At 49.6% G+C, this 12,096-nt stretch overlaps 1 protein-coding gene across 1 annotated transcript; it reads left to right on the top strand.

The window, feature by feature from the left end:
- The first annotated feature begins 1,473 nt into the window (after positions 1-1,473).
- nup107 (nucleoporin 107) lies at positions 1,474-11,840 on the top strand. Its single transcript, XM_027282473.1, has 26 exons — positions 1,474-1,607; positions 3,410-3,492; positions 3,665-3,760; positions 3,843-3,937; positions 4,463-4,598; positions 4,677-4,780; positions 5,441-5,556; positions 5,681-5,729; positions 5,817-5,888; positions 7,159-7,247; positions 7,336-7,411; positions 7,511-7,624; positions 7,727-7,817; positions 8,627-8,706; positions 8,825-8,884; positions 8,994-9,139; positions 9,215-9,263; positions 9,378-9,447; positions 9,524-9,639; positions 9,714-9,903; positions 9,991-10,097; positions 10,187-10,289; positions 10,394-10,551; positions 10,645-10,884; positions 11,428-11,595; positions 11,681-11,840. The coding sequence occupies exons 1-26, from the start codon at positions 1,600-1,602 to the stop codon at positions 11,786-11,788; spliced, it is 2,724 nt and encodes a 907-aa protein (XP_027138274.1). The 5' UTR covers positions 1,474-1,599; the 3' UTR covers positions 11,789-11,840.
- Positions 11,841-12,096: the final 256 nt, after the last annotated feature.

Raw genomic sequence — 12,096 nt, 5'->3', positions numbered from 1 at the left:
TTCAGCCAGTTAATGAGACATTATATAGAGATAAATATGTGACAACACTGCCTCTGTGTGTTCTCAATGAAGAACTACACCTTTAAACAGACCTCATTAACATCAGATAAACTTTATTAATGAAGTTAAAACAAACATAGAAATAATAGAAGAATATAAACTTTTAATGATGCTAATTTACCGAAATGTCAACAAATCAGGGATGTAACAGCGCTGAGTGTTATTATCTGTCAACTGATTTTATGACTTTATTTTTTACGATTATTTTGGTTGAGTGTGTCACGTTACGAACACAAAGAATTAAAAACATCATTAAAAACATCAAGGTAGATTTCAACTACAACTCCCAAGGTGCATTTAGGCAAGAAACATCCAGTCGTTGAGTTTTAAAGCTCTGTAAATAAACTATTTACTATTTATTCTATTTAAACAATCAGAGCTAATCTAATTAAATTTTTAAATTAAGGTTTTTGAAATTACACAGCTATAGCGTTGTGATTTGTTCTTAATTTTCATGTTTTGAATTCAAACTGATCCATTACGCAGTTTCACGCCTTATTATGGAGACTGACTCACTTCTGGAGCCGGGATAAGTTAACAACCAAGCAGCAGCCTTCGTGGCTGTGAAGTAAAGCTAATGCCACAAACTGCAGTTCCTCTGTCGTCAACTTGAGGCTGTTGTAGCTCGCTGTTAGCTTGTTTTAGCTTGCTGTTAGCTTGTTTTAGCCAGTTCTTAGCTTGTTTTAGCTTGCTGTTAGCTTTTTTAGCCAGTTCTTAGCTTGTTTTAGCTTGTGGTTAGCTTTTTTAGCGCACTGTTAGCTTTTTTAGCTTGGGTTAGCTTGTTTCAGCTTGCTGTTAGCCTTTTTAGCCAGTTCTTAGCTTGTTTTAGCTTGTGGTTAGCTTGTTTTAGCTTGTTCTTAGCTTGTTTTAGCTTGCTGTTAGCTTGTTTTAGCTTGTGGTTAGCTCTTTTAGCTTGCTGTTAGCTTGTTTTAGTTTGCTGTTAGATTGTTTCAACTTGCTGTTAGCCTTTTTAGCCAGTTCTTAGCTTGTTTTAGCTTGTGGTTAGCTTGTTTTAGCTTGCTGTTAGCTTGTTTTAGCTCACTGTTAGCTTGTTTTAGCTTGTGGTTAGCTCTTTTAGCTTGCTGTTAGCTTGTTTTAGCTTGCTGTTAGCTTGTTTTAGCTTGCTGTTAGCTTGTTTTAGCTCATTGTTAGCTCAGTACAGTTGTCATGAACGGGGAAATTAGCTACAGAGACCAAAATTGTTTTTTGTACCAGGCTGTAAACATGTTTATTTCTGCTGTGAAGTTGGACATTTGGACATGGGGACTTATGGAGACTGACTCACTTCTGGAGCCAGCCTCAGGTGGACGTTAGAGGAACTGCAGTTTTTTTTGGTTTCACTTCATGTTTGATATTAAACAGGCAGGGTTAGCATGTTAGCACAGTTAGCACTTTGACTGCAGTTAGCTAAAAGATGCTAATGTTGCTATAAGGAATGAACGGTGGGGGGCAGCAACCCGCCGGAAGTGAAGACGGACGTCCGACGAAGAAGAAAAAACCCATTGAGCCTCGTGAAGCGGGAACTGACAGCCCCCCGACATGGACTGGTAACAGTTTATATATGTTTATATATTTATATATTTACATGTTTATATGTTTAAAACTGAAACCAGCTCCTTAGCTTTGTGCTAACGGGTCTATGCTAACCGGCTAACCGCTGGTTTGTTACTGTTGTTAGCCGCAGATGCTAACAGAGGAGCTAGCTGCGTTAGCCCGACTGATACTAGCCGCTGTTAGCTGGCGTAGAAACTGTAGCGCGTCTGTAATTAGTGAGTAGTTAGTTAATTAGTTAGTTAATTAGTTAGCGATCGATCCCGAGCTCTGCCATAACGATACACGCTGCCCCTTTCAAAATAAAAGTCACCACCTGGATTAAAATCAGTGAGAGCTTCCCATCGTTAGATAATTACTGCAGTGATTATTATATATTTAAGTTACCGAGCCCTGTCTGAAGCTGTGAGGAGCTTCTCAGAGTCTGAAGGTCTCCGAGTCTGAAGACGCATCATTACAACCTGGACGGATGGAGGTGGTTATGGAGCGACTCAGGCACTTCTGATGAACTCCGAGAGTGTCTCTAATTCTCTGTGACTCATTCTGGGCGTGTAGTATTTGTGGTGTTATCTTGGGGTTTAAAGTCGATCCACCAGGATGAGTTGGGCAGAATGTGAGACCGACTCAGGCACTTCTGATGAACTTTGAGTGTGTCTCTAATTCTCCTTGGCCAAGCGTCAATAAATAATACAGCATGAGACCTCCTGACCTCACCATTGACCTCTGACTTCAGCAACTTCTCCACCACAGTGGATCATCATCATCATCAGAGAGTGTTATGACCTCGGGTTGCTGCAGTCGTAGCAGCTGACTACCTGAATATAAACGGACGGGCAGGTGTCTCCATCGGTGGACTTTATTGAAGCATTTTCCAAAGACGACGCTGCCATCATCGGGCTCAGCGCCGTGGAGAATCTTTGGGATGTGCTGTAGAAGACTTTCTCCCGTCATCGTTGTGCGATAAATAAATGTCGTGACATCGCAGAAGCTCGTCAGAGTGCGCCGTACTCGACGGGCAGTGACCTCCAAAGACAACGTTAAATCAACGTAGAATTGTCTGAAGACGTGAGGAGCTTCTCCGTGTCTGAAGGTCTCCGTGTCTGTCCCGGCGCATCATTAAAACCTGGACGGATGGAGGTGGTTATGGAGTTTTGTCACCTGCCAGCCTGTCTCAACACTCGACTCGAAGAGACCTGATGTTGTCTTCCTGGACATCGTGGACGTAAACAGACAGCAGTGTCTCCAGGCGGTGACGCCTCCATGGGTCAAACATTCTGTTTGACGAGGTCGTTTAGTATTTGTGGTGTTATCTGCTCAAAGTTGGGCGTGAGTGTGAGACCGACTCAGGCACTTCTGATGAACTCTGAGAGTGTCTCTAATTCGTCAATCAATAATACAGCATGAGACCTCCTGACCGGCGTTTGGGGTTTGCTGTAGAAGACTCTCTCCCGTCATCGGCGTGCGATCTCTGGACGGAAATAAATGTCGTGACGTCGTCAAAAGCGTGCCGTACTCGAAGCTAAAGGCGGGCCAGCCAGATATCAGAGTGTGCAACTGATAGACAACGTTAAATCAACGTATAATTAACGTTTAAACAGCTCGTCGTCTGTTTTATCTCATGGTGTGAAATTAGACTTCAGATCTTCAGTCGTCGTATTCTTGTTTACTCATTTACTTATTTAAATCTGAGTTTGTTGAATCTAGAGCAGATTTGATTAAAGGTTTGTGTGTGTGTGTGTGTGTCTGTCTGTGTGTGTGTGTGTGTCTGTGTGTGTGTGTGTGTCTTCTCGTCCTGCAGGGGTCAGAATGAGCTGCCGTCTCCGGTGGTTCGAGACGACGAGGTGACCATCGCTGCCCGCAGGAGGAGGAAGAAGGTGGCCTGTATCCTCCAGCTCAGAGTGTATGTGTGTGTGTGTGTGTGTGTGTGTGTGTGTGTGTGTGTGTGTGTGTGTGTGTGTGTGTGTGTGTGTGTGTGTTCCTAGTATAGATCATGTAAGTGTCGTCAGGTGAACGTACCACACAGTCCTGCTATTGTCCTGACCGTTGCTCTCAGTCCCGTCACCCGGCAGCGGCAGCCCCATCGCCTCCACGGCAACGCCGGCCCGTTCCCTGCTGAGGAACACTCCAGCTTCACTGTACAGACAGGCCGGTACGACACACACACACACACACACACACACACTCGTCCTGACTCCATGTTTTAAAGCTCATCATGTCTCTCTCTCTCTCAGTGACTCCGAGGGTTCCTGATGTTTCCGCAATACTGGCTCCAGGAGGCCGAACGCCTCGATACACGCACACGCCTAGAAACGCCCTCAGCAGTCTCGTAAGGCACACACACACACACACACACACACACACACACACACACACTCTCTCTGCTCTATTTTATTTTGCATAAACAAACCTGCAGCAGCACACGGTCGACATGAACAGCACGAGCTGGAGAAACTTCGATCAGATGAGGAGGAGTTTACGTTAACTGTTGCCGACTGCCTCAAACCCCGCGGCCCATCGCGGTTTTTATTTTTGCTTCACGCCGTGAGCACTTCCTGTGCCTCACTTCCTGTGAGGAAGAAACAGCTTAGGATTTTCAAAATAAAACACCCTGTGCAAATTTCAGATCGTTACAATTTAACCACGCAGCAGATTTATAAACCAGAAAAAGAAAATGACAATTAACAGAGTCTGGCCTCTGGAGCGCTGCTGGTGAAGGTTGAAGTCACTGACTCGGACTCGTTTCCACCTCTTTTTAAAGAGTTAATCGATACTTTACCGATCACACACAGGCAGGATATGTTACAGCATAAATTGATGACTCATGCTACCTGACGTCCGTCTCTGTGTCTAGAACCTGGACGACAGCGATTGGACCAACAGCCTGTACGTCTCGCCTGTCTTTGGCCTGGAGAACACCAGCTTCTTCACCGACGACATCACCAACCTCAGCTCGGCGCTGCTGAAGGAAGACGACCCCGGCGAGGCTGGTGAGTGAAACCAACGCGCCCCGAGCCGTTACTGCGCCGCGTCCCGTTAACGCTAACGAGAGTTTTGGGTCTTTTCAGCCGCGGCCAGTCTGTTCCCGGAGTTCCTCGGCTCGTTCCTCAAACACTCGTCCTCTGCCGTGTTCGAGCTGCTCGAGGATTATCAGACGCTCTGCCAGGACAAGGTAAGCTCTACCTGGAGCTGGCTGCCTAGCAACCTGTCCTGTTGTTGTTGTTGTTGTTGTTGTTGTTGTTGTTGATATAACCTGTTAAATCATGAAGCAGCGCCTCCTCATCGCTCCCCTCCTCATCACTCCCCTCCTCATCGCTCCTTCCTCATCGCTCCTTCCTCATCTCTCCCTCCTCATCACTCCCTCCTCATCTCTCCCCTCCTCATCACTCCCTCCTCATCGCTCCCCTCCTCATCACTCCCCTCCTCATCTCTCCTTCCTCATCTCTCCTTCCTCATCTCTCGCCTCCTCATCTCTCCCTCCTCATCTCTCCCTCCTCATCTCTCCCCTCCTCATCTCTCCCCTCTTCATCGCTCCCTCCTCATCACTCCTTCCTCATCTCTCGCCTCCTCATCTCTCCCTCCTCATCTCTCCCTCCTCATCTCTCCCCTCCTCATCTCTCCCCTCCTCATCGCTCCCTCCTCATCACTCCTTCCTCATCTCTCCCTCCTCATCTCTCCCTCCTCATCTCTCCCTCCTCATCTCTCCCCTCCTCATCTCTCCCCTCCTCATCGCTCCCTCCTCATCTCTCCCTCCTCATCTCTCCCCTCCTCATCTCTCCCTCCTCATCTCTCCCTCCTCATCGCTCCCTCCTCTCCTGTCTCTGTTCTCCAGGTGGACGTGCTGCAGTCCGTCGTCCTCAGAGCGGGTCAGAACAGTAAAACCGCCGGAGTGCGCTGGCTGCTGCAGCAGGAGAACTGCACCTGGAGACTGATCACCTCCCTGTACAGGTACCTGTCTGTCTGACTGACCGAGCACCTGTCTTCCTGACTGACCGAGCACCTGTCTGTCTGTCTGTCTGTCTGCCTCTTAACACGTAACTCTGATTGACCGCCTGTCTGTGTGTGTGTGCAGGGATCGAGTCCAGCTGGCGATGGAGGACGACCTCATGACAGACATGGTTGTAAGTGATCAGACTTGTTTGGTCTGTGTGTGTTTTCTCGAGTTGAACGTCGTGATTGAAACGTTGCGTTGGTGTCTCTGTTCGAAGGTTCCCAGTGAGAGCGAGAAGGTCGTGGTGGAGCAGCTGTTTCAGCGGGACGCCGTCATACGACAGAGTCAGGTAACGAACGCTCACACTCATCGACGTGTTGTTTGAGGTAAAGCTCTTAACGGGAGACGGAAACACTTCGACTCCGAGCTGTGACACAGTGAAGTCACATGATCAGCTGTGACCTCGTGGCTCCGCACACATGGCGTGAAACATTCCTGGCCGTGTTCACAGAGCGTCGCTGGACTCGCTTCCTTTTGCTGAATTACTTTAAATCTTCCGACACGTTTGGTCGGAGTGAGCGTCCGCCTGCAGCTGAATGTTCGTCCGTTCGTCTTCTTCCGCTTATCCGTGGTCGGGTCGCGGGGGCAGCAGCTTCAGCAGGGAGACCCAGACTTCCCTCTCCCCAGCCACTTCTGCCAACTCTCCCAGGGGGACCCCAAGGCGTTCCCAGGCCAGCCGAGAGACGTAGTCCCTCCAGCGTGTCCTGGGTCTTCCCCGGGGCCGCCTCCCGGAGGGACGTGCCCGGAACATCTCACCAGGGAGACGTCCAGGAGGCATCCTCACGAGATGCCCGAGCCACCTCAGCTGGTTCCTCTCGATGCGGAGGAGCAGCGGTTCTACTCTGAGCTCCTCGCGGATGGCCGAGCTTCTCACCCTATCTCTAAGGGAGAGCCCAGCCACCCTGCGAAGGAAGCTCATTTCGGCCGCTTGTATTCGCGATCTTATTCTTTCGGTCACTACCCAAAGCTCGTGACCATAGGTGAGGGTAGGAACGTAGATCGACTGGTAAATCGAGAGCTTCGCCTTTCGGCTCAGCTCCTTCTTCACCACGACGGACCGGTGCAGAGTCCGCATCACTGCAGAAGCCGCACCGATCCGCCGGTCGATCTCCCGTTCCATCCTTCCCTCACTCGTGAACAAGACCCCGAGATACTTGAACTCCTCCACTTGAGGCAGGATCTCATCCCCGACCTGGAGACTGCACTCCACCCTTTTCCGGCTGAGAACCATGGCCTCGGATTTGGAGGTGCTGATTCTCATCCCAGCCGCTTCACACTCGGCTGCAAACCGCTCCAGAGAGAGCTGAAGGTCACGATCCGATGAAGCCAACAAGACTAGATCGTCCGCAAAAAGCAGCGACCCAATCCTGAGGCCACCGGATCACAGCCCCTCGACGCCCTGGCTGTGCCTAGAAATCCTGTCCATAAAGGATGCAGCTGAATGTCACGAGCGTTAATCGGAGTGATCTCCATGATTTCGGGTCTTTCTGGATCAGAAGATGTCGTCGCTGCTCGTTGTTCACTTCCTGTTCACTCCCTGGTCACTTCCTGTGTTGCAGCTGGTCGTCGATTGGCTGGAGAGCATCGCCAAGGATCAGATCGGAGACTTCTCTGACAACATCGAGTACTACGCCAAGAACGTCTGCTGGTGAGCTCGTCTGTCAGTGTGTGTGTGTGTGTGTGTGTGTGTGTGTGTGTGTGTGAAGATGACTTAAGTGTGTGTGTGTGTGTTTCAGGGAAAACACACTGCATGCTCTGAAGCTGAGGAGAAAGAGCGGCACGGCCTTCACCGTTCCTCTGGTCACTGAGCTGGTGAGGCCCGTTACCACGGCAACAAGCACATCCACAGTGTTTTATAATACATTCATAACGTGTGTGTGTGTGTGTGTGTGTGTGTGTGTGTGTGTTCAGGACCCGGACGCTCCTCTCCGGCAGCAGCGCCCGCTCGCTGACCTGGACCGAGAAGACGACGCCCGGCTGCTGAAGAACTTGTTCACGCTGATCAGAGCGGGCATGACCGAGGAGGTGACTTATTCAAAGGGACAGTACGCTGAGTCATGATATCCGTGCATGTGACAGCTGCTGACGAGTGTGTGTGTGTGTGTGTGTGTGTGTGTGTGTTCGCAGGCTCAGAGGCTGTGTAAGCGCTGTGGTCAGGCCTGGAGAGCAGCGACTCTGGAAGGCTGGAAACTGTACCACGACCCCAACATGACCTCAGGTAATCTGTCCGTGTTAACACGACGCTTGTCGACGCAGTAGCCGAGCTTCAGGCTTCGTTTGGGGCCGTGGGCCGCACGCTGCCCCCAAATTCCACCATGGCGTTGTGCGGTTGCCGCAGCGATACGCGGTCGTTCTAGGCTCCGCCGCGGTCCGGTTCAGAAGCGTCCCAGAAAAGGCTCTTTCTATCTTTGACGGACGCCGCGAGCAGCCCACGTCAGGTTAACACAGAGCACCTCGAGCTGACAGGAAGTCAGACACAGAAACGGCATAGAGAATCCTGTGGATTTTCAAAATAAAATACCCCGCGCAAACTGCCAAAAGAGAAACAAATGAAGTACGTAGCAGATTTATATTTATAGATTCATATTTAGAAGAACATGAACAAATCTGAGCAAGTAAACAAAGTCTGGAGGGAGAAACGCTTCTGTGGAGTTTGAAGTCGCGTGCAGGACGGAACAAAACGGCGTTGTAGCCGAGACGTGACGGAGACGTGTCCGATGGAGTTTCAGGGTTAGAGGAGCTCCGAGTGTCGTCTCTCTACGTGACGTCCTCTCTCTCTCTCGTCTCTCTACGTGACGTCCTCTCTCTCTCGTCTCTTTACGTGACGTCCTCTCTCTCTCTCGTCTCTCTACGTGACGTCCTCTCTCTCTCTCGTCTCTCTGCGTGACGTCCTCTCTCTCTCTCTCTCTCTCTCTTGTCTCTCTACGTGACGTCCTCTCTCTCTCTCGTCTCTCTACGTGACGTCCTCTCTCTCTCTCGTCTCTCTGTGACGTCCTCTCTCTCTCTCTCTCTCTCGTCTCTCTGCAGGCAGCATCGAGCTGCAGCCCGTTGAAGGAAACCCTCAGAGAGGAATCTGGAAGGCGTGCTGCTGGAGGATGGCTGAAGAGGTTTGGACAATCATCTCGTTACGTCCAGCACGGGTGATTTAAAATACAGAGGAGAGACTAAAACATGAAGTGTGTGTGTGTGTGTGTGTGTGTGTGTGTGTGTGTGTGTGTCTTTCAGGAGCAGTTAAACAGATACGAGAGAGCCATCTACGCCGGCCTGAGCGGAAACCTCAAACCGGTAATACGCTGAGTCATGTATGGCGGCAAACAGACACTCGTTTAAAAACACAAATTTATGGTGTGTGTGTGTGTGTGTGTGTGTGTGTGTGTGTGTGTGTGTGTGTCAGCTCCTGGCAGTGTGTGAGTCGTGGGAGGACTGTGTGTGGGCGCACTTCAGAGTGATGGTGGACTCGCTGGTGGAGAAGGATCTGATGTCGTCGGGTATGGCCCACCAGGAGGTGGAGACGCTGCCACGGGAATACCTGGAGGCCAAGTACGACACACACACACACACACACACACACACACCTGATCTCTCTGTCTGATGATCGTGTTCTTTGTTTCTCAGCTGGTCCATGGAGAAAGTGTTTGAGGAGCTTCAAGCTTCTGAGACGAAGGTGACGCTCGCTGACTGAATGTGATAAATATCAAAGTCACATGACCCAATCCATCATAAAACCAGCTTCTTCTCGTGTGTGTGTGTGTGTGTGTGTGTGTGTGTGTGTGTGCAGAGGGTGTTGGAGGAGACACGTGAACATTACCACGTCATCCAGAAGTTCGTCATCCTGGGAGACCTGGACGGTACGACGTGTCACCTCACGTCAGATCTGTCGCGTCCACTCTGATCTCTGAACCTCGCTCTCGCTGTCTCTTTAAGGTCTGCTGGAGGAGTTTTCCGATTGGCTGGCAGCCTCTAAGCCCCTCCCCTCCCACCTGCTGCGTTTCATGACTCACCTCGTGCTGTTTTTCCGCTCTCTGGGTCTGGCCCTGAAGGTAACGTTCACCAAACGTCACTGCCGAATGTTAAACAAAGTTTCCGAAGCTCTGCTGACCTGTCCGTCTCTCAGGACGAGGTGTGCGTGGACGTGCTCAAGGCGTACGTCTCCCTCCTGATCCGCGACCAGCAGACCGACCTCGTGGCGAGCTACGTCAGCCAGCTGCCGGCCGAGCTCGCCACCGCTCAGTACGCCGCTTTCCTGGAGACCGTCACCCAGCCGGAGCTCCGCCCACACTGCCTGCAGCTCGCAACCGAAGCCGGTGAGACGGAAGATGACTAAAACAAACGCACCCGTGGCCGACGACAACAATGATGAGTACTGAGCGTTTGTTTCTGTTTCTCTGCAGGTCTGGATGTCGCTGCGATCACCAAGCTGGTGGTGGAGAACGTGAGAGAGAGAGATGAGACGGAGTTCACGCACCACAGCCAGGCGCTGGAGACGGCGACCACGAAGGTGAAAACCTGATCAGCTCGCCGTTTGTTTGTCGGTCATGTCGAGTTCTGATGATTCAAATCTGTCGCTGTGACGCTGCGCTCCCATAGGACGACCTGAGGAAGATCGACGTCATCGATTGGCTCCTGTTTGACCCCGCCCACCGCGCCGAGTCCCTGAAGCAGTCCAACGCCATCATGAGGAAGTTCCTGGGTACTTATCATTTATCTTTGGGCATACGAGGGTCACGTGACCGCAGCGGCTCGCCGACCCTCACCATCTTCTGAGTACCCATGATGCATTGCTTCCTCTTTCAGCCCTGCAGAAACACGACGCAGCCAAGGCGGTGTTCTCGAAAGTCCCTGAGGACTCCATGAGGGAGATCTACTGCCAGTGGGCGGGGCTCGGTCAGACCGCCACGCCTGCCGAGGACGAGAACGCCATCAGAGAACACCTGTGCATACGAGCCTACCTGGTCTGTCGCCAATTAACATCTGATTAGCTCTGAATTCGTTAGTTCTTCCTCCTTGACCTTGAAGCGGTTTATTGATGTTTTATTGGTCTGCAGGAAGCCCACGAGGCCTTCACTGATTGGTTCAGCCACAGTAGCTCCGCCCCGCAGAAGCCAGCGCCCGCCCCAGAGGCCAAATTCACCGAGCGAGTAGCCAATGAGATGCGAGAGAAGGAGTACCAGGCGTCGCTGGCCGCCTGGTCGTGTCGTCTGGACGTCCTGACCGAAGACGTCAAAGAGAGAATCTACAACGTGCTGCTGTTCGTGGACGGAGGCTGGATGATCGACAACAGACAGGTGACGCCAACGTGTTTCCACCGCGGGAACTTTAAATTAAATTATTACATTTCATTTATTTATTTTTTAAATTATTAGATTTAAACAAAATATTTAATTAATCAAATTTATTTATTTATTCAGTTAATTTTAATTAAAAAAAAAATTAAAAAAAAATATTAGATTAAAGTTAATTTATTATATAATTTCAAATCAAATAAATTATTAATTATTTTTTTAAAATTATATTTTTTTAAATAAATACATAATTAATTAGATTTAAAAATTAATAAATAAAATTTATTTTTATAAATTAAATTTTTAAATGTAAATCAAATTTTAAAAGGATTTTTTTATAATTATTAAATTAAATCAAATTTTAAAATTAATTAATTAAATAAAGTTCTCATGAAGGATTTCTGAACTGAAACTGGGCTCACAGGTGAACTCGTTTCTTAGGTTCATATTTATCGATGTCAGGACGAGGGTGGGACGTGTTTTTGTTTTGTGGTTAATTAACTTTAAAAAGTTCTGACTCGGTTTAAAGAATCTTTTGTGTTTCAGGACTCGGAGCCGGACTCAGAGCGCAGCCACCAGATGGCGGTGTTGCGCTCTCTGTGTCTGCCTCGCCTCAGCTTCCTGTTGCTCAGCGTGCTGCAGAACTCGTCCAGACACCAGGAGGCGCTGCGACTGGCCGACATCATCTCGTCTGACCAGCACCGCCTCTACCAGGTAAACCACAGAGAGTCCAAACGTACAGGTGATCGCTCATTCAGGTGATCGATGGATCGATTGATCGGGTCTGTCTGTGTCTCAGGTTTTCTCCAAAGAGGAGTTGCGGAGGTTCCTTCAGAAGTTGCGGGAGTCGTCGCTCGCCCTGTTGGACCGAGGATCCGACCCGCTGGGCTACGAGTTACAGCCATGAACACACACACACACACACACACACACACACAGTTGTCTTTTTGGATTGTGTTAATTGTGTTTTTGTTTTGTTTTTTTCAAAATAAAAGTCTTTCTTGTAGAGGTTTATTGTGAATTTATTGACCTGATGGAGGTGGAGCGGTGACTTGTCTGTAGGTGTGAGTGTGGACGATTGTTTGTCTCCATGGAGACTCATCCAGGGTGTCCCCCGCCTCTCTGGGACGGACTCCAGCCTCACAGTGACCCTGATGAGGACGAGCGGTTACAGATGATGATGGATGGGAGTTGTAGTTTTTGCACGCAACACGG

The sequence above is a fragment of the Larimichthys crocea genome, chromosome X (assembly GCF_000972845.2).
Source record: "Larimichthys crocea isolate SSNF chromosome X, L_crocea_2.0, whole genome shotgun sequence".
Lineage (NCBI taxonomy): Eukaryota > Metazoa > Chordata > Actinopteri > Sciaenidae > Larimichthys > Larimichthys crocea.
Note: the sequence above shows the minus strand (reverse complement) of the source record. Positions and strands in the feature narration are given on the sequence as shown.